Raw genomic sequence first — 22,576 nt, 5'->3', positions numbered from 1 at the left:
GTGGTTACAGTGGAGAATGCTTGTGCCTGCGGAAGTCTACCACCAGCTCCTTGGTTTTACTGGCGTTGATCTGGAGGTAGTTCAGCTGGCACCAGTCCACAAAGTCTTGAGTCAGTCCTCTGTACTCCTTGTCGTCCTCATCAGTGATGAGGCCGACTATTGCAGAGTCATCAGAGAACTTCTGCAGGAAGCACTGGGTGGAATTGTGGGAGAAGTCTGCAGTGTAGATGGTGAAGAGGAACGGAGCCAGAACCGTTCCCTGTGGGGCCCCCGTACTGCAGACGACCCTGTCCGACACACAGCCCTGAGTCCTCACATACTGTGGTCGGTCGGTGAGGTAGTCCAGGATCCAGGTAGTGAGGTGATGGTCCACTCCAGAGTTCACCAGCTTGTCCTTCAGAACCGAGGGAAGAATAGTGTTGAAGGCACTGGAGAAATCAAAGAACATGATTCTCACAGTGCTTCCAGCGGTCTCCAGGTGAGCGAGGGAACGATGTAGGAGGTGAATGACGGCATCATCCGCTCCAATGCCAGGCTGGTAGGCAAACTGAAGTGGGTCCAGTGATGAGCTTGTTAGGCGCCGAAGCTGAGCCAGGACCAACCGCTCCAGGGTCTTCATCAGGTGGGATGTCAGAGCCACCGGCCTGTAGCTGTTGAGGTCCTTGGGGCGTGAAGTCTTTGGCACTGGTACAACACAGGAGGTTTTCCAGAGCTGTGGGACTCTTCCCAACCTCAGGCTCAGGTTGAAGAGGTGCTCCATCACCCCACACAGTTGGTCCGCGCAGGACCTGACGACCCTCGAGCTGATGCCATCTGGGCCCGCTGCCTTCTTGCCATTAATCCTCCTCAGTTCCCTCCTAACCTGGGTGGTTGAGAGAGACAGGCTGGAGCCTTGTGTTGAGTGTGTATTGGATGCTGTTGTTGGGGGTGGGGAGGAGTGAGCAGGGTGAATAGAGGAGGTGTGAAGTGTCTGAGGTGGAACAGCAGCAGTGGGGGTGGGTGAGTCTGCAGCCGATGTTGCAGACTGCCTCATGGCTGAATCAAATCTGTTGAAGAAATGATTCAGTTCATTTGCCCATCTCACATCCCTCCCAGGCAGAGAGTTCTGCTGTTTGTGGCCTGAGATGGTTCTGAGGCCTCTCCAGACTTCACCAACGTTGTTTTGCTGAAGCTGGTTCTCCATCTTCTGCCTGTAGCTGTCCTTCCCCTTCCTTATCAGTCCCCTCAACTCTCTCTGCACCCTTTTCAACTCCTCTGATGACCTCTGATGACCTCTAGAAATTTTTATTAATATCTTTAAAATGATAGCAGCACAAATGAAAATTTTTGCAGCACAAACCAGCACAAACGTAGCACAAACGTTTGATACCACTTTTGTTGGATTTGAAGAAGGTGGGGGGGCTGGTTGACCTTTTGACCTTTACATATACATTAATATCTTAAAAACAGAAACAGCACAAACGACAATTTTAGCAGCACAAACCAGCACAAACGTAACACAGTTGATTGACACCCATTTTGTTTGATTTAATTAATGTGGGGGGGCTGGTTGACCTCTGATGACCTCTAGAAATTTTTATTAATATCTTTAAAATGATAGCAGCACAAACAAAAAATTTTGCAGCACAAACCAGCACAAACGTAGCACAAACGTTTGATACCACTTTTGTTGGATTTGAAGAAGGTGGGGGGGGGCAACTTCACTCACATTTGTGCTGCAGCTGCAGCTGCAGGTTTGAACTCTGCAAAATGTCCTGTGATTGGGGGTTTTTTTGTTTTTGTTTTTGTTTCTAGAGTTAATATTTTGGGTATGGTCTCTTTTATGAAAAATACAAGAGTAAAAGTGCTTTTAACATGTGCTTCAATGCTAAGTTTGACTGGGAACATCAAAGCTCAATAGCCTGCATCCACAGAAATTCACTGGAGTCTATGTAATGTTTGATGCATCATTATTTATTCCAGTCTATCTTGCAAATACATGTTTGTGCTGCAATGTCATGCACAAACACAAACTATTAGATCCGTAAGATCAAACCTGTGTCAAAATTGTGTCATTATTCTGGTCCATTGGAGTGTGGTAAGCCATCAAAGGCCACTACTAGAAACTAGGAATATTACATGAAATCGCTTGCTTGGCCAAAAATGGGTAAATGATGTAATTTGGTAAAAAACATTAAAAACTACAATTTCCATGTGTTGAGTTTAGAATGAAAGCAATTTTACCTAAATCGCATGATATAGTACTGTCAATGACAAGGAATCAAAAGAGGTGGTTATAATGGGTTTCAATTGGCCAAAAATGGCCACGATAGAGCCAAGTGGAACAATTTGGTGTATAGTGTATATTATTGACATTATTAATTTGCATTAACAGATCAAAAATGGTTGAAAAAAGAAAAGTGAAGTGGCCACAAATGGCCAGGATAGAGCCCAGAGGGTTAAAGCAACAAAACAACCTGAACAGCCGGTTTGGAACCGAAAGAGCCGGCTCTTTTTAGTGAGCCGAGCCGAAAGAGCCGGTACTTAAAAAGAGCCGGTACTCTAAAAAGAGCCGGAAATCCCATCACTAGTGGGAAGCTAAAACAGGTAGCTTGTGGAGCATGTGGAGATCACAGACCGTCCTCATCTTTGTGCTACTGCATTAAGAGCAGGTGACAGGTTTGGAGGAGCTGAAAACAGCCTGTTGCCTGGATTAATCTGGTGGGAGTTGCAAGTTTCACAAGGTACTGAGTTTATTTATTTATTTTTTGCTCGTTGAGTGAAGAACTTCCGGTTGGGAGATCTTTTGGATTTATACTGGAGCAATACAGGCCTGCAATGTAGGGTGTATTTCTGCCGGCTTTAGGTTTAGTTTGGGACTATGATTGTTTGTCACTGGTGGTTTACATTGTATATGAGGAGATTCTGTGTACAGCTGGTAAATTGCTGTGTGTGTTTTGCTTTGCCTGAATACTGAAACCTGCCATTTTACACTATTGAGTTCCTGTTTCTCTTTATTCTTTATTTTTTGTGTGGATGCCCTCAAAGGGCATTCACTATTTGTGTGGACACTATTGAGTTCCTGTTTCTCTTTATTCTTTATTCCACTATTTACTAGTTGCTTCCGTACACTTTTTGGCACTCAACTACTCCCACAGTTTTCAGCCGATTTTCGGCATTCAAAGTTTAAAAAATTCTGCTCTTTCTGCTGATGCCGGCTATGACTTTTGGTGCTCATAACTTCTATACTTTTTGAGATATTGAATTTTTTTTGCAATATTTTTTGCCCATTTCTGCCATATCATCAGTGGCCTCACTGATTTTCCTTGCCGGGTTGACCTGTGTTTTAGCTCAGTGAGATGAGCATCCGTTCTCAGACTGGGAGGCCCGGGTTCAAATCCCACTTATGGCAACATTTCTTTCAGTTAACATTTAAACTTTTTTTTAACTCTTTTGAACACAAATTTCAGCTTTTTCACCCCTTTTCAGCACAATTTTAATTTTTTTCACCACTTTTCAGCACAAATAACAGCTTTTTCAGCTGTTTTCAGCAAAAACCTCTTTTCAGCAGAATTCTGCTCATTCAACTCTTTTCAGCAGAAATTCTGCTAATTGAACTCATTTCAGCAGAAATTCATCTGATTGAACTCTTTTCAGCAAAATTTTCAGCCTTTTCACCTCTTATTAGCACAAATCTCAGCTGTTTTCAGAAAAAACTATTTTGAGCAGAAATTCTGCTAATTGAACTCTTTTCAGCAGAAATTCTGCTGATTGAACTCTTTTCAGCAGAAATTCTGCTGATTGAACTCTAATCAGCAACTCTTTTCAGCAGAAATTCTGCTGATTGAACTCTTTTCAGCAGAAATTCTGCTGATTCACCTCTTTTCTGCAAAGTTTTTTCACGACGTTTTGTAACTCCAAAAAACAGCGTTTTTCGCATCTCACAGCTATCGAATTCTGGCTGCTCATCACCCTGTTTTCCAGGCGCCCGCTCTCTTTGCCAGTGGCGCAATTGGTAATGAAACGGATCTTCAGACCAAAGTTCAAGGGTTCAATTCCACCATGGCCCAAATGTTTTTTTCACTACAAATTGATACACTATCACAGACCTGTAATTCATATTGATAATTTATTACAATTCGGCAATGTTTTATGATTTTGGCAGCTTTTCTAATATGGACCTCAGATTCTTGTTAACGCTCCATGGCAGAAATACATACAAATACACAGCCTGATGAAGCAGACAGAAGCAGTACCTCTGATTGGTTCAGCATTTTCACCTCTTATCAGCACAAATCTCAGCCTCTTCTGCTGCTTTCATTAGAATTTTAAGCTTTTCCAGAAATTCTGCTGATTGAACTCTTTTCAGCAGAAATTCTGCTCATTCAACTCTTTTCAGCAGAAATTCTGCTGATTAACCCTTGAGACCAGAAGGACAAGGTTCGAATCCTGCTCAGGGCAACGTTTTTTTCAACTTTTTCAGCTCTTTTCAGCAGAAATCTTCAGCGTTAAGGCATCCACACAGCATTTTCGCAGAAAATGCAATTTTTTCTAGTTGTGTGGATGCCCTCAAAGGCATCCACACTATTGAGTTCCTGTTTCTCTTTATTCTTTATCTTTATTATTCTGCTAGTTGCTTCCATACGTCTTTTGGACGTTAACTACTCCGTCAGTTTTCAGCCGATTTTCTCCGTTCAAACTTTAAAAAGTTCTGCTCTTTCTGCTAATGGGTTCTATGACTTTTGGTGCTCATAACTTCTATACTTTTTGAGATATTGAATTTTTTTTTGCAATATTTTTTACCCATTTCTGCCATATTATCAGTGGCCTCACTGATTTTCCTTGCTGGGTTGACCTGTGTTTTAGCTCAGTGAGATGAGCATCCGTTCTCAGACTCGGAGGCCCGGGTTCAAATCCCGCTTATGGCAACATTTTTCAGTTAACACTTAAACTTTTTTTTAACTCTTTTGAACACAAATTTCAGCTTTTTCACCCCTTTTCAGCACAATTTTCCGTTTTTTCACCACTTTTCAGCACAAATACCAGCTTTTTCAGCTATTTTCAGCAAAAACCTCTTTTCAGCACAATTCTGCTCATTCAACTCTGTTCAGCAGAAATTCATCTGATTGAACTCTTTTCAGCAAAATTTTGAGTTTTTTCTGCTGTTTTCAGGAAAAACCTCCTTTCAGCAGAAAATCTGCTGATTAAACTCTTTTCAGCAGAAATTCTGCTGATTAACCTCTTTTCAGCAGAATTCTGCTCATTCAACTCTTTTCAGCAGAAATTCTGCTGATTGAACTCTTTTCAGCAGAAATTCTGCTGATTAACCTCTTTTCAGCAGAAATTCTGCTCATTCAACTCTTTTCAGCAGAAATTCTGCTCATTCAACTCTTTTCAGCAGAAATTTTGCTGATTCACCTCTTTTCTGCAAAGTTTTCAGCCTTTTCACTAATTATCAGCACAATTCTCAGCCGCTTCTGCTCATTTCAGCACAATTGTCAGTCTCTCCACCTCTTCTTTGTAAAGCGCTATATAAATACAGGCCATTTACCATTTGTGAGAAAGAATTTGGCGCAGTGAGATGAATAGCCGCCTTGAGACCAGAAGGGCCAGGTTCGAATGCTGCTCAGGGCAACATTTTTTTTGTTTCAACTTTTTCAGCTTTTTTCAGCAGACATCTTCAGCGTTAAGGCATCCACACAGCATTTTCGCAGGAAATGCAAATTTTTCTAGTTCTTTATTATTCAGCAAGTTGCTTCCGTACGTTTTTGGACGTTAACTACTCCCTCAGCTTTCAGCCGATTTTCTCCGTTCAAACTTTAAAAAATTCTGCTCTTTCTGCTAATGGGTGCTATGACTTTCGGTGCTCATAACTTCTATACTTTTTGAAATATTGAATTTTTTATGCAATGTTTTTTGCCCATTTCTGCCATATTATCAGTGGCCTCACTGATTTTTCTTGCCGGGTTGACTTGTGTTTTAGCTCAGTGAGATGAGCATCCATTCTCAGACTGGGAGGCCCGGGTTCAAATCCCGCTTGTGGCAACATTTCTTTCAGTTAACAGTAAAAAAAATTTAACTCTTTTGAACACAAATTTCAGCTTTTTCACCCCTTTTCAGCATAATTGTAAGTTTTTTCACCACTTTTCAGCACAAATACCAGCTTTTTCAGCTGTTTTCAGCAGAATTCTGCTCATTCACCTCTTTTCAGCAGAAATTCTGCTGATTGAACTCTTTTCTGCAAAGTTTTCAGCCTTTTCACCTCTTATCAGTACAATTGTCAGTCACTCCACCTCTTCTTTGTGAGAATCCGTTTGGCTCAGTGAGATGAGTAACTACCTTGAGACCAGAAGGACCAGGTTCGAATCCTGCTTAGGGTAACATTTTTTTTTTCAGCTCTTTTCAGCAGAAATCTTCAGCGTTAAGGCATCCACACAGCATTTTCGCAGGAAATGCAAATTTTTTCTAGTTATTTTATTGTTTTCATTGTTTGGTAAATTAAAGGAGGGTTGCAGTGCTCTACTTTACATGGTGTATGACATGATTTACTGCACTGTAGACACTAGTGTTCATTTTCGCGTGTAGTGCTACTGTTAAGGGATAAGCTTCATTGATCCCAGAAACAAAACAGAAGTTAATTGAAAAATATCGTACGAGAGTACACTAGAAAAAGAACCCAAAGCCCATTTATTTAATGGTATTGAGTAAATGAGCGCTACATAAACATTTGGATAAATGAATGTATAAACGACTCACACTGCATTAGAGAAGTGAAACTAATGCAAATGTTCTGTAAACCTGCATTCTTTTTAATGACCAGCAGGTGGCGACTCCTATGATTGTAAAAGACCTCTCCAATTGTATAGAAGTCAGTGGCAAACTTGCACTTAGCTCTCAGGAAACATTTTCACTTCAACATGAAAATGATTTTATAAATTTAATTAACTAGCTCATATACAATAGCTAATAGCTTATTATTGACAAATCGTGGCTGGTGAGTGTGCAGTGTTATGCTCTCATGATGATTTCAAAAAGCAAAGTTGGCAACATATGTGTCTGCTTCATTCTTGTTAAAAACAGGGTCAATAATTCAAAAATCTCTGTTTTAAGTGTCTTTAAAGGAAAGAGAAGCCCAGCTGTTTGACATGAAAGAGATGCAATCATTTTATAGTTTTAAAACAAATGTATTAGTGTGCATGGAATCCAGTTGACAAGGTATTCAACTAATTTGAGACCACCACTTACCTCTCCTTTCTCGTTTCTGATTCGTCGGTTAAAGTCTTTGCCCTCTAGACAGATAAAATCATCTCCGGGGTGGATGATGCCACATTTAGCAGCAATGGCCCTGGCTGTGTTAATGTTATCACCAGTCACCATCCGCACTGTAATGCCTGCACGCTGACACTTACGGATGGCATCGGGCACCTTGGAGAACAAGGACATTTGTTCACAAAAAAATATAACAATATTATTTTTAACAGCACAGTCGCATTATGGCATGAACAAACCCAAAGAACCAATTCAAATTCCAACTATTCCAAAACACATGCTAGCTCTCAAATCCCATACTTCCATACTGACACTTGAAAAAGTGTATTCACTCAGTAAAGGACACCTAAATGCTAAGTGTTTGACAAGTGGCCAGATGGTGTACTCAGTTGCTGAGTGGACACATCTTGCCCTCGACTGTCACTGTCCTGAGTAATACAAAGCAGCAACCGAAGGACTACCAAACAATTTCCAGCCAGTGGAAGGAGCAGAAATCATCAGTACAATAATCATACTAATGCTAGCTGGCTACCTATATGGCTAACAGCACAATTTACTTAATACACAAGTATATATGTAGTGGACTATACAAAAATGAAAATGGATTTATCCAAATTACCCAAACTGAGGCAAACAAACACACTTCGTTGTATCCTACCTCAGGCCGTACAGGATCCTCTATCCCAACTACAGTGATGCAGGTCAACTCCGTTACTATCTCTGTCTCGTTGTCCCATTCTGGTTCCGGATTGGATGGAAGGTCACGGTATGCAATGCATATGGTCCTCAACCCCTCACATGCCATGGGCTCAATCACCTATTAATAATCATTATTGCAGCAATAATCAGGAAGATTAGACCACACTATATTGTCCTGTATATAACATTTAAATATGAATACACAGCTGGAAGGAAAAGACCTCAAGCTGCAGACAGCAGTAATGTAAAGATGAGGTGACTAAAGCTGCCACAGTGGAAACTGAACTACTGAGCTGGAACAAAATTGTGTAAGAAATTATTTTTCTCACGGCAGAAGTTGTTTATCAAAACGCAAATGTAGGCCAGTCAGGCAGTCTGTCAATTAACAATACTCAGCCTGCGCAGGCTTAGAACTATGTGGAACAAATACATGTGTTTTGCTGTTACAAGTTTTAGTTACATCAAAGCTGATCTGGTGAACACGTATAGCAGATTTAGAATGTAAGTCTACCAACGCTGGTCTTAACTCACATTCTGTTCTGTGATGCTTATGGTGTTTAGTGTGACTCCAAGTGTGACTTCTTATCTATAATGTGTGAAGAATATTTTTGCTAGTGGATATTTAAGGTACAATATGGGCAGACTGAGTCAGGAAAGCAGTGGCCTTACAGAGTTTTTATCTGGTTTCACAAAGTAACAGCCAAACGTAATGATGCTGCAATAGGCCTCTGTCTATCAGCAGAATACTGGTACAAGAGATCCTTGAGGCAGCACCACTGGTGAAGCTTGTGCTTATCATGACAATTTCACGATGTAATAAGAGGTGTCGGCATCTCAAAGTTTGTCCTACACAATAGCATAGCTCCTCACTAACATCACGCATCTAACAAGATTATTAAATAAAAGAGGTACAGTATTCAACTCTGTATTCTGTTTTATTTCACTTTCATAGCTTTCTCATATTTCTGTTTGCAGATTTACCTGCTTGGCATAAAACAGCAGAAAGGCACAGTTAGAGACTGTGACGATTACTTTAAGTTTTGGCACTCAGCACTCAATCTGGGTTTTAGTTTCTGTTTAAGTCACCCCTCTGGATAGAATTTCTGTTTGATGTTTGTGGAAAACAAAAGAAAATCTATCATGTTTTGTGACATGTAAAATCTTCTAGTTTCTGAAAAGGGAAAGTCTTGAAAATTACTGAGAAGGTAGCTAAAATCTATTAGGAGAAGGACTTTTAGAACGATACAATGAAGGAATCAGAAAGTCTTACCTGTTTTACCATCTCATCTCTGTCACGTGGGCGGAAACTGCGAGATTCTCCATTGGCATCGAGAATGTAGGAACACCTGGAAGACAGATGAAGATTTTTGGGGAGGAAAAAGAGCAGCTTTTATTTTACAGATTAAAACCATTTAAACAATTACATTAAACACAGTGTGAGCTGTTGCTGTTATATTAGTTTACATAATCTCGTGTAACACCAGACCACTTCCTCCTTTGCTCATCCTCCCCTATCACTCACTTCTTTAACATGATTTCAGATGCTCCTTTGCTGTAAAGCCGGAAGGAACCATCAGGCAGCTTGATCACCGTGCTCATGGATTTACGCACTGAGTTGAATGTATACACCTGAGAGAGAGGGGAGATGTGTGATACATAAGAGTACAATCAAAAATAGACTTTAATATCTCTGACTTAACGCCCCGCGGGGTGTGCTGAAGGTGTACTTAAGGGTTTGAATCTTTATCAATGTGAGAAATCATGCTTGCTGCACTGTCAGCATGTCAACTCATCATAAAGTAGGGGAAATCAGCTATACCCTCATCATTTCATCACTGAAACGCGATTGTAGTTTATGTAGCTATGAATAAGTGATGATTTGAGTCATCACTGTGATCTGCCAGCACCAAGGAAAACAACAGGCTTGTTTGTCTCCCATCATTGTAGCGGAGAGAATGCTGTTGAACCCAATCGTCAACAGAGTGTTTGAAAATCCTGTAAGATTTTACAGCAGAGGTGTCAAACTCAGATTTACCAAGTCTGATACCCCTTCTCATTTAGCAAGTTTAAAGATTGCACAATGAGAATCAAATCAAGGGCCAAATGTACAGCATAGTTCAGTTCAATTCCATTTCAGTTATTCAGCAACAAATCACAATTAAGTATAATCCTTGCGACCTGCTTACATCATCAAAAGTGCAACAGAATGCAGTTCTTGCTTTGTTTTGAGGACACTGAGTGTGATTAGCTCCCACTTGATTTTGTTTATTAAAGCATATTGTGAAAATGTATAATTTAATTCTCAGACTGTTGATTCTTTCAGTTAGATGAGTTCAAATACATAGTGACCTAACCTTCTGGCAAACTTTTACTAAAATGTTCTAAAAATAAAAATTTACTGGTAAAAGTGAAATGTGCTGCATGAGTTCCTACCTTGTACAGTCGCTCCTCAGGGATCTGCTCTCTGATGGGGGCATAGTCCTGTTGTAGGTCTAATACAAATCCCAGCAGGCCACACTCTGTCTTGTTGCCCACCTGCTTTGCCAAACCCCCTTCCACATCAGGTGGCTGATGGAAAGTTAGTTGAGGTGTTTGATTGGAGAGCGAGAAATGATGGAGGGTAGAGAAAGTACAAAAATAAAAATGATATTAAAGAAAAGGAACAGGAAAAAGAAAACCCACAAGTCCAATTAATTAGTGACAACCAAGGACCGGTAAAGCATTATTAAACCAGAGAGCAACCTGCAACATAATGGCACCTCTGTCAATACATGACTCACTAAGATCTTGGAGGTGTAGGCGCTGTTGATTGCGATAGCATTGACTAACAGATTCAGTGTCCGGGGGTTGATTTGTCCAGGTTCTGGGATCACACGGTGGTGCACATCACCTGAAAACAAGAATATCACTTTAATCCCCATTGGTAATAGATTTTTTCTGTGCTGCTATTGTGCCATCAAGCTGTTAATGAGTCACCCATGACAGAAAGTTGTTTTGTCAAGACAGAACACTGCTATGCTGCTAAAGCTTTTTTCACCATTGTTTCCACTGGTGAGTTTTTGTATGTAGTACAGTTATGTGCCAATACATTACTGACGGCATTTCACAGAGGCACTGTTTTCATCATGCAGAGTGCTGCTGAGCCTGTCAGAACAGTTGTATAACGTATTCTGTGGCTCTGCAGGTGCTTTGTCAAGCCCTAGAAAATAACCCTGCCGATGTCATCACGTGACTACAAATTTATGACAGAAAGTAATTGTTACAAACTAGGACATTGTGTTTGAATGACATCGCTAGAAACTACTGAGTAAAAAGGATTCAGTATGTTTTGGAGCTTGACTCATAGCAAGAATTAAAAGTCAAAAGTTCATCTTATCCTCTGCCAGTCACTGTTAACCAATCTTTTTGAAACACGTTTCTTAACTTTGTAAAAGTGAGAAGTCTGATTTTGAAAAAGGAACATGAAATATAAACAGCAACAAAAAGGAAGAGGTGGCTGTAACCAATTCATTGTGGATGTAGAAAGACAGTCAACAACTAGCATGTAAAGTATTAACTAACAACGACAACTATTATTGTTGTAAAAGAGTTATATAAAGCTGCGCATCATCTGCAAAACAGTCAAAAGATCTAATATTTCTGGACACACTGAGCAGGCGCATGCATAAACAACAGTTCCATCTCCTTTATACCTTGAGGCAATGTTAAAAGGGATGTCATATATTTATTGTTTCAAATCATAGGTCAACGTTTCAATTAATGAGGTCAGTTTATAGAATCTTTCAATTTATTTATTTAACTAGAACTAGACTGTCACTAATTGCAATACTGAACTACACTACAGAATATTAGAATGGATGAAAGTTTGATTCATTCTAATATGAACTAAGGGAGAGGCCAGCCACCCTTCGGAGGAAGTTCATTTTCTGCCGATTGTATCTCGTGTATATCTCGTTCTTTCAGTCACTACCCACAACTCTTCAGCATTCACAAATTTGTTCACCAATCTTCAGCATGGCATTTATGAATTATCACTTGTACTCACCGATGTAAGCCTGCACTACAGTCATGCGGTTCGTGGTGAGGGTGCCTGTCTTGTCAGAGCAGATGGCCGTAGCATTACCCATGGTCTCACATGCATCAAGGTGCCGTACAAGGTTGTTGTCTTTCATCATTTTCTATAAATGACATAGCAGTGTGTGAGGGGAGGGGAGGAGGGAGGATGGGATGGTGTGAATGAGGATAGATAGATAGATAGATAGATAGATAGATAGATAGATAGATAGATAGATAGATAGATAGATAGATAGATAGATAGATAGATAGATAGATAAGGATAAGGGAGGATATGGAGAAAATGTTAAATGTAAAATTAATGTATTAATAGTATACACTACGACACCAAACCCTTTTTCTGAAACTAGATGGACACTTTCTTAAGGTTCTCAATTATATTCTTTTAGAAAACTGATTTAGACACACCTCCTCCCCATCTTACCTGCCACCAGTGTCTAGACTCCGGAGGGTCCTGTTCTAATTCCTAACACCACTGGGATTCTGTTCTGCTATCATGGGTCATCTGAGTCTAATTGCCAAATATGTTAATAGAATTCTGTATTTCAATAAATCACTTCACTTCTTACAAATGAGCTCTCTTCATTGAACTGGCACAGTGGGATTCTCATGGTCATTTCAGAGCTCTTAATCATTTATTTATTTTCTTCATAAGGATTTCTGCTCTTTCCCTGGCCCTTCCTCTGCCTGACCCTCCAGTGATAAGAGTGGGCAGGTTCAGCCTGTCATTCTCTATCCTCTTCGCTCTCCAGATAACCTCCAACATCTCCATCTATATTCAACCTTGAGGAAAAGGGGCTTGGGGCAGCGAAGAAAGGCTGGTTACAAGACTGAGTATGGTGGCCTCACACCAGAGAAGTCTCTCTTTCAATTTCTGAGGATTCAAGACTCTGCGCTAGCCTGCTCTCCTGCCTCAGGATGGCCGTTCAGCGTACCAGAGCTCCCGCTGCCTGGCCCGTCAGCCTTGTCGTTTACATGGGAACATACAGCACGGGACTGTTTGCCAGCCTGTGTCAGCCAAGCTGGGTTTTCCAAGACCATGCCTGTCATGAGTAAGACTGACGTGTGCCTTTTCTGAGTTGGCCAATCTAAAATTTGTGTTTTCTCTTCATCAGTCGGTCGATATGTCTGGGACCATGAAGTTTGTTTCTTTAATGAACATTAAGAACGTTGAGTCTTGTCTTCCTGAGCCAGCTAATAAACAAAGTGTGTTTTGTATTTCAGAAACGGTTAATAAGAAGAACATGTTTGGTGCTTCTGTACTGGCCAAATTTAAAACAGTGTTTCCTTTTGCTAAGCTAGTAGACAAGATAAGTCCATATGGTCTTACAGAGTTGATCTTTTCAGAAAGTGCTATTGTGTTTTGTCCAGCCTTTTTAAAGCCTGTTTCTGTGACTGAGCCACTCTCCCCAGAGACTGTTAAGGTTTCACAGCATGTCTCCCCAAGAACTGATTCACAGCACGACTCCCTGGAGACCATTAGTGGTTTGGCTGAGCTGGCCTCCCCAGAAACTGTTGCCCTGCTGGGGGTTTCCTCAAAGACTGCTAAGAGCGCAACTATGCTAAGCAGCCTAAAAGACTGTTCCGCTTCCTAGCTTGGTTTTGTAGAGACTGCTGCTCCACCCAGGGCCACTCCAGAACCTAACCCTTCACCTTTCCCATCCCCCAGAGTGAGCGTAGCCAGGATCCCCCCTGTCCCTGCATCCGTACCCACTCCCAGGGTGAGGACAGCTGTGGTTCCTTCTACTGGTCCCTCCTTCCCAGGGAAGCTAGTGCCCAGACAGGGCTCAGCATGTCCCTACTCCTGTTCCAGTCCCCAGGATGAAGGTGGCTAAGTCTCTTTTAGCTGACTTTTTTTCCCATGACAGTCTCAGCGTGAAGCCAACGTGACCAGCTAAAGAAGTAGCAGTTCCTACATGTCCATGTGGTTAATCATTCATTAAAGCTGACAGGCGAATGTACCTTGACAGAGTAAGCCAGAGAGATTGTGACAGCGAGAGGTAAGCCTTCTGGGACAGCAACAACCAACACAGTGACTCCAATAATGAAGAACTTGACAAAGTACTGGATGTAGACTGGAGTGCACTCTGGCAACCATGAGTGACCTGCAACACACAGCAAACTGCATATTAAACCTACACAACCTCTGTTGAAAGCCTAAGAAATGTTCGACATGACAAGAAAACACTGTTGTGTTTAAAACAGTAATGAGCGATTGTGTATGTTGGGAAGCTGCATAAACACAAACCTTCAACGACAAATGTGTTGATGACAAAGAACAGCACCAAAATGATGACAGTGATGGCTGACATCACCAAACCTGTAGGGAGATTAAGGAAGAGACAGCTCATCAGAGTTGCTCAGTCAAGACTGCATTGCATTTTATGTTGGGCCTGTAGTGACACATGCCAAGAATAAAAACATGTCGTTCACATTCTTGTAGCAGTCAAGAACATCATCTTGCACACATGCCTGTCTCTAAACAGTAATACAGCATCTTTCTACCCAAGTCTTCACACTTTCACACTCAGACCTTCACACTATTCCCACAATTTGTTTTTCATACTGAGAAACCCATACATTGTTGCAACAAAAGCTCAGTAGGACATACAGCTGCAGATTCCACTTTGTGTGCTGATATTTTAGAGGACACTGAAACTATAAGGGCGTGAAATTCTGCCCGGTATAGGGATGAGTTGTGTACCTGCTTTGCCAATCTGAACAGCCAGTTTTGTGAGCTTTCCCTGCAACACACTCTTCTCTTTCTTTGGAACATTGGTCTTCTTCTTCTCTCTGTCCTCTACCTCTCCTCCTTCTGCACTCTTCAGAGGTTGCATCTCCATGGCAACTCCCCCATCCTGTTTTTTGGCTGAAAAACACACACAGCAAAAAGATTTGAAAACTGTAAATGTCTTCAGCACCTGACAATAAAACAAACTCACTCGACATGCAAACCAAATTCCAACCAAACACAAGCCTCTACCTTTGTTCTGATTGTTCTCCACTGCACCATCAGGTTGCTTTCCTGAGACAAAAGGAGGCCAAGTTAGACAGGGCCATAAAGGTCAAAGAACAAGAACACAAAAAATAATAAAACAAATAGTGCATTTTTATTGTGACAACTTGCAGAAACAGAAAACACACAGAACAATACTAAAGGGAACAGTTCATACTTCATACACTGGGTTATACAAGAGAGTGAGAGGCATTTTCAAAGGTATTATCCAAAGGTAATCCACATAATCTGATATCACCACAATGGTGTTCCTACAACATGATGACCAATGTTGCTCTGGTAGTCACCTCACACAAATGGTTCATGACATTGTTCCAATCAGTGTTTTCTCCATTACAAAAAACACAAAATAGCACTAGAAACAGAGATCATGCTTCCCTTATATAGGCTTCTCTTGACAAGCTTCCAGTAAAATATAAAATTGAATTGATTTTAAAATCATTTTCTTCACATACAAAGTCTTCAATAATAAGGTGCAGCCATATCTTAAAGACCTCATAGTACCACATTATACTAATAGAGCACTTTGCTTTCAGACTGCAGGTCTAATTACTGAAGGCACTCTTCTGTGGAACCAGCTCTTGGTTTGAAATTGGGAAACAAACAGTTGATGATTAGATTTAAAACATTCCTTTTTGATAAATCTTATAGTTACGACCGCATCAGGCAACCTTGTAGCATTCCTTAGTTACACTGTCAAAGGCTGCTGGGAGATTTCTTGTGATACACTGAGCATTTCTTCTCCACTAACTTCTTTTCAAGCCCAGATGTTAATGTCCCTACTGCTGCATATCATTATTTTTTGTCTTCTCTCTTTCCAATAGATTGTATTTTGTCCTTGTTTCTCCATGCTCTCATTTTTCTTCCCCAACCACTCATGGCTGCATCTCCATGGTTCTGCTGAAAGGGAGTATTTTCTCCCTATCATCATCTAGCCCTTACTCATAGGGGATCTTCTGATTGTTAGTGTTTCCGCTGTAATATTGTGGAGTCATCACAATATAAAGTTTTTCTGTAGTGATTTTAGGATAAAAAAGCTGTGTGTGTGTGTGTGTGTGGGGGGGGGGGGGGGGGGGGGTTGGAGGGTGACAGCTGCTCTCAAACCAGTGTGGGATAAAACCAAAAAACTTAAAATTGGTTAAAAATTCTACAGCACTTGCCATAATCTTTGACTTGTTGTCTTGTTGTTGTCTCTTGAATGTTTACTATGTACTGATGAAAAAAATAAAAGTCCACTAAGTCTTAATATTTCGTTTCCCCACTCCTGCACACCCACCACAACAACATGAGTTGCAATAACAGTTCCAGAGTAACATCATTATGATACTGCAGGATGAACATCAACACGGTGATATCAGATACAAAGTGGCATCATACGGCACTGTCACTTTCACTGTGTACACTATGAGTTCAATTCATTGGTTGAGGAAAGGAGTGGGGCGGATAACTTTATGCTCACATACCATTGGTGACTGTGCTGTAACTGGCATCTGTAGTGATGAGCAACTCAGTACTCTCCTCTGTTAAATGTGTGACAAAGGAAGGTTTTTGTGGGAAGGGGCACATGAAGGATTTGGCAAAAAGGGAAAAACAAAAAACAGCAAATCTGTATAAAAAAAACTCAAGAAGTGAATGTGGTTGTATACACAGCTCTGCGTGCGTAATATGTATTGCATAGAATGAAACCTCAATATAGGAGACAGATTAAAGAAGAAACGTAAACAGCCCCACAGCAAAATCCCACTGCATGAGGAAAAACTAACAAGTTCTGGCATTTGTAGAAGTCTTCTGAATAATGTATTAGTTCCAGTAAACGAGTGTCTGAATGATCCAGCCCACACAGGCAGCTGCACTGAGCTGCAACACATCCCAGGATGCAACGAACACTTTGGGAACAGAACGAAAACAACAAGCTGTAAGAGTATTCTTTAATAAAATAAGTGTCATCAGACCCTTTGTTGCTGTTGCTTCAAGACGTCAACAGTAGCAGACACATTTCAATGCAGAAGTGAGAACTGCAGCAGTACTGTAGAGGCACAGAAGAGTGCACTAATAATGATATTAACCTTAAGTGCTTCTGAAAATATTTGTAGCTTCTGCTGTCTGCAGCTCTGCTCTGCTCCTATGGAACAAATATGAGCACAGACTAATGCTTTGTGCACTGACCAATCAACACTCTTCCCTGAAACTCTCCAGCTGCCTCACTCTCCCCTGCTCTTTCAATAATTGATTCAATCTGCAGCCTCAACCTCTCTCTCTCAGATTAAGGGTGGGGAGGAGAGACAGTGGAGGGCAACGCCAGAGAGAGGAAAGTGAAAGAGGGCACAGGAGCGGGGTAAACAAGAGAAACAGTGAAAGAATCGGAGAATGACGGACAGGCTGATAGAAGAAAGGGAAAATGAGAAAACAAGTGGGGAAAGAGAAAGGGAAACAGGTAGTGGAGAGAGAGATGACGAGGATGTGGGCTAAATTATCTATGAGGTTAAACTGGTGTGTTTCCTGTTGAAGCTCTTATCTGAAATCATTCAGGCATTCAGCTAACCCCTTACACACACATCCCAGCACACACATGTCACAATGTGTGAGCATGGATGGATTATGAAACAATAGCCCCCTGGGCACAGACATGTAACAGCCTCCCCCCCCCCCCCCCCCCCCCCCCCCTCATAAGAGCAAGACCTCCCTATTGAAGCAGACACAAAAGAAGATGGCTGTGTTATTTGTAGTTTCTGGTCTTTTCTTTACCATATTGTGTCTTATTTTTATGCTGGGTTTTACATCTTTTGTGTTTGTTTTGTATGTTTGATTGTTTTGTTTCTGTTGGTGTGTGTCTCTTTGTAGTCATCTTGGCTATTCAAAATGTATAATATACATTTTGAATGTCCAAGATGGGGTGTATGTATAATATACATTTTGAATGTCCTTATAGATTTTTCACATCAGCACAGTCTCATTTAGTTACAATTTCAATGTAATTTCATTTATATAGCATCAAATCACAACAACAGTTGCCTCGAGGCTCTTTGTATTAGTGAGTTTTTTAAGCTTACCACACTGTGAATTTTCATTTTTTGTTTTGTTTTGTTTTCTTTTTCTTTTTTTAAAATTTCAGTTAAATAATGTTGTAATATGTGTGTCAGATGCTAACCAAAAGATAGTAAAGAAAGGGCGACTAAACCAAAGGTCACAGAGGTGATAAAAGAGAGAGCTTTATCTGCTTCATCTTTTTACATCCTCTACTGGTTTGAATATATCAACAACAATACTGCACGTATTAATAATAAAGATGAAAATATTTAAACCTATCATAAAAGTGAAACGCATCTTCAACAAAATTATCTTAATTATTCTCATTTATTGTCTCCACTGGGTCACTTACCTTTCTTCTCTTTCCCATCTTCCTCCACATCTCCAGCTCCCAGGAGAGTGAAGATGATGCCTGTCTGTGAGTTGACACCAACAGCTGTCACCAGCATCCTCCCCGAGCCCTCCATCACATGGGTACCTTTAATAGTTTAGATGAGTGCTACATGTAAAGTGTTGGTCTCAATAGTTACAGTAAAAAAAGACAACCTGGAGGAAAAAAAATTAGTTAAGGCTAAACCCTAACCCTCAGGAGCAGGGTCACAAAAATACTGACTTGTCTTTCATTGACTTGAATTGATGGCAAAAAGCTTACAAGACTTGACTTGGTGACCCATAGTATTTATAAATTGAATATGTTTGTATAGTTTTACAATCTGTTACTTTACCAGACAGTTATGAATAATAAATAACATCACGAGGATGTGCTTTATCTTCATAGGTGCATGCACACTTGTAGTTGCAACTGCTGGCGCAAGAGCAACATGAAAAAAACTCAGACTGCACAAGCCAACTAAAAATTAGCCACTGGATGTTTGATTCTGTTTAAAAGCTACAGCTTGTTTCCGCCTGATGTTTGGCGTCAGGCCGACAGGTACTTTACCAGAGCTTTTTCATTGGTTGCTGGAAAAAAAGTAGTGACACAGACAAACAACAAGAGCAGTCAGAGAACGCAACTCCCCCCAAAGGGCAAGTGCTATACTAAAACTTTGATGATGTTTTTATTACAACATGTTGATGAGGGCCTGCTTTTATAACATGCTGATGTCTGACCTTTGACCTATGAACTTGAAGCATTACATACTATAATTGTGTATTGTATTACCTTTACCCATATGGTTGGAGCAGAAGTGGCTGAAATCTTTGGCTTCTATAAGCTGTAAAACTTAAGATTTAAGATATATTCATGCAGTGTGTAATTTTCCAAAAGTTTATGGTGTCATTGTGATGTCACAGGGTGTTGTACTGAAGAAAGAAAAAGTGTGTTGCATTGTTCTCTCCATAATATACTGGTTTTGACATTTGGTGTTGGTGTTGACTTGACCCAATTTTCACCAAAATTAAATCAGCTCGAGCTGATATTGGTATCTACCGACACACAAACTGTTAATTAGAATGTTGATATCTTAATAACTGTGGACTCTAGACTGCTAACAAACAGACAGACAGACAGACAGACAAAAAAACGAACAGAATGATCTCTCTGATCTCTCTTTTTGGTGGGAGAATTAAATATAATAAACAGTGAGTTAAGGGGCATTAAATCCCCAGTACATTTAAGTACGTTATGTACTTAAAAATACCTGGGGGGAAAAAACACTTGCCACTTTTTGAGCAAAAAAACAACAAACCTGAGAGCAGCATGGGGTCCTTATCCACAGATTTGCGTACATGGTCAGACTCTCCGGTAAGAGAGCTCTCATCTATCTTCAGATCATTTCCTTGGACCAAGATACCATCAGCTGGCAGTAGGTCACCTGAACATAGACATACACATATCAGTGTTTTACTCAGCTTGCTTGCATTATATATCCTCACTATTACTGCACAGCACCAATTAAATTCACTTGACTTTAACTGCTTTTTATGCCATTTCCCTCTCTCGCTGTCTCTTTTTTTCTCACTGCAGATAGTATCCCCATCAATGCATGCATGCAAATGGCGTGACATAAATTCTACAACAAACACATGAAGGAACAATAAATGTATGGAATGGATGGTGTTCTTGATTATTTTTGTGTGTCTGCTCGTTTCAGTGGTCACTGTGGCTGGTAGCTTGACTAATGAAAAATGCCTTACCTAAAAGAAAAAAGCTTTTAAACTCTTTACTCTGTGGCAAGAAGTATAATCATTTAAAAAATAATTACTTTCTATCAATGAGAAGAGTGTCCAAAATTTGAGTGTACACGTGTGCATTCACTGTTAAGGTATTGATTGCCATCTCCCCCTGGTTCTTTACCTGACATGCAAACCCATATTATAAATGAGTGGGGAAATGTCAGTGATATTTTTATGTTTTAGCATGACATAAATGATTAGCATCATCTAAAGGACATTTGTGATTCATAACTGAAATCAGTGTTATTCAATCATCCACAATCCAGGGTTGATTCTCTTTCCTTCTATGACCTTCACATTTTCTTTTAGACACTGCTGATTTGGAAAAAAACAACATCCCTCTTAGTTCCCACTCATTTTACAGGCTGTCATTCTGGATGCTTGAAGCTTTGCCTTGATTCCTCACTTCCAGTACCAGCATCAACAGAGAGTATCAATAGCTAATGGTATCTTTGGTCCCAGTCATAGAGACTTAGAGACTTAGAGACTTGTTTGGTGATTACCTGGCAAACAATGATCATTAGGGTAAAGTATTCCCCGCAAGTGGTTTCTGAAGGTTCCTTGCTGTCTCTATGATTTTAGCTGAACCACAGTCATGCAGGCCTACAGAATGATCAGTGGCTCCAAGCCATGAAAAGTGTGTTTCTGGGTGGTTGGTGGTTGTTTGCTGACACTAGGTAAATTGGTCACAAAAGGGTATATGGTGATTCACCATGGTCTCCTGGTGACCAAATTACATGGAGGTTAATGGTGTAGAAGCTTCTTTGTGACCAATTTGACCTAGCAATACAAGCAACTTCCAGCAACCAGCTGGTCGGAAAGGCACATTTTTCCCTAGTGATCAGAATTTGCCAGGACTGTCTCTAGGCATGTGTGACTGAGGCCTTACCTAAAAAAAACCCTAAACATATCTAAGTGCAAATGCTGGTTAGCTAACCTGTTGAATTATTGTTATTATTGAACAAGCTAGCACAAGCATATGTATGACGTCAAATAGTATTGATTTTAGCCATAAGGAAATCATATAATGACCTAAAGTGAAAATGTTGCCTAGCATTGGTTAATATTAAGTTAACACCATCTTATACAATATCTATCATATCTTAGTTGTTGTACAAGATACATAACACACAGTACATAAAACAGAGCCTCGTGCATGTCTCATCACTGTTTTGGATGACAGTAGCAGACACATGAATTCAACACAGGCAATAGTGTTGATGTGGTTCATTTATTGCTATGGGTGTCAATAATTGCAATGGTTTTCTGAGGTTACACAGAGCTCCCCTAACAGCATACATTACATCTGTGTTTTACTAAACTGAGGTAGGTTTTGTGAAATTTGTACATCAGCTTTCATTCTTTATCAGATATGTTTGTGATTGACTCTTATGATTAAGTTTTATTTGATCTGCAGTGTCCTTAGATCTTCTAAATTAATCAAAATACTTACAAAAATGAAACTGAACAAATCATTTAATTTGTTGGTATGTTGTTGGGTTTTTTGTATGGGAAGATCTTATAATGGATTCCTTACCATATTTGACCTGAGCCATGTCCCCCACCACCATGTCAGCCACAGGGATCTGGATGACGTTTCCTTTTCGCACAACAGTGAACTTCTGCTCTTGCTCAATTCGACTCTGTAGACCCCGGAACTGCTTCTCTTTGGACCAGTCGTTAAACGCTGTCACCAAGACAACACACACAACAGAAAGCAGGATGGCAGCGCCCTCAATCCAGCCAGCATCTGCCTCGCCTTCATCCTCTGCACCCGCCGACACATTCCCGCATGCTGAAGATGGAGCAATTGTTTAGAGTCAGATATTTTTTGAACATGCCTCAGAAAATCAATAGCTGTTTTCCCAAAAAATATCTAATTTCAAACGGGGAGGAAAATAACAGGGAAAAATATAATAAAATGGTCCACAAGAAAAACTCATATTAGGTAAATATCAAAACCTCATCATTGTTTCTGGTGAGTCACAGAGAGCAAAACAATATGGCTTAAGCTTAGAAGTGCAGAGGCTACTTTTGACTGTTATTTTCAGCATCATCTAATGACTACACATGGTCATTGCTCTTTTTAATTTGCATGTGTGTCTGGTTTAACACAGAGCCACAGTGTCCCATATCTGCATCCTCTGATGAGACCACTTCCTCTCTATCATGACTCTTCATTGTCACTGAATGGCTCACCAATCAAACAGACCCAATTTGGTGAGCCATTTCACTTTCTGTCTCTTCAGCTTTTGTCTATTGTGTGCTTGTATTTTTCTTCCTTATATAAAAAGATTCTTATTTTTTTCACTCCTCTCTGATTTCACCAAACAACAG

At 40.4% G+C, this 22,576-nt stretch overlaps 1 protein-coding gene across 2 annotated transcripts in view; it reads right to left on the bottom strand.

Annotated features, from left to right (window-relative positions):
- atp2b3b (ATPase plasma membrane Ca2+ transporting 3b) overlaps positions 1–22,576 on the bottom strand; it is a 110,966-nt gene that overhangs the window by 57,843 nt on the left and 30,547 nt on the right. For both annotated transcript variants that reach the window (XM_085392972.1, XM_085392973.1), the window contains exons 4-17: positions 21,777–22,034; positions 19,753–19,878; positions 18,417–18,542; positions 15,005–15,046; positions 14,726–14,890; positions 14,270–14,341; positions 13,984–14,126; positions 11,993–12,125; positions 10,728–10,837; positions 10,381–10,515; positions 9,470–9,576; positions 9,218–9,293; positions 7,907–8,065; positions 7,225–7,404 (exon numbers count right to left, since the gene is read on the bottom strand). In XM_085392972.1, the coding sequence (XP_085249098.1) occupies positions 7,225–7,404; positions 7,907–8,065; positions 9,218–9,293; positions 9,470–9,576; positions 10,381–10,515; positions 10,728–10,837; positions 11,993–12,125; positions 13,984–14,126; positions 14,270–14,341; positions 14,726–14,890; positions 15,005–15,046; positions 18,417–18,542; positions 19,753–19,878; positions 21,777–22,034 (1,832 nt within the window). The remainder of the gene's footprint in view (positions 1–7,224; positions 7,405–7,906; positions 8,066–9,217; positions 9,294–9,469; positions 9,577–10,380; positions 10,516–10,727; positions 10,838–11,992; positions 12,126–13,983; positions 14,127–14,269; positions 14,342–14,725; positions 14,891–15,004; positions 15,047–18,416; positions 18,543–19,752; positions 19,879–21,776; positions 22,035–22,576) is intronic.

Source organism: Rhamphochromis longiceps, linkage group LG20, assembly GCF_057381845.1.
Source record: "Rhamphochromis longiceps isolate RC_006_pf linkage group LG20, R_longiceps_female_GT1.1, whole genome shotgun sequence".
Lineage (NCBI taxonomy): Eukaryota > Metazoa > Chordata > Actinopteri > Cichliformes > Cichlidae > Rhamphochromis > Rhamphochromis longiceps.
This window is presented reverse-complemented; position numbering and strand designations above follow the sequence as displayed.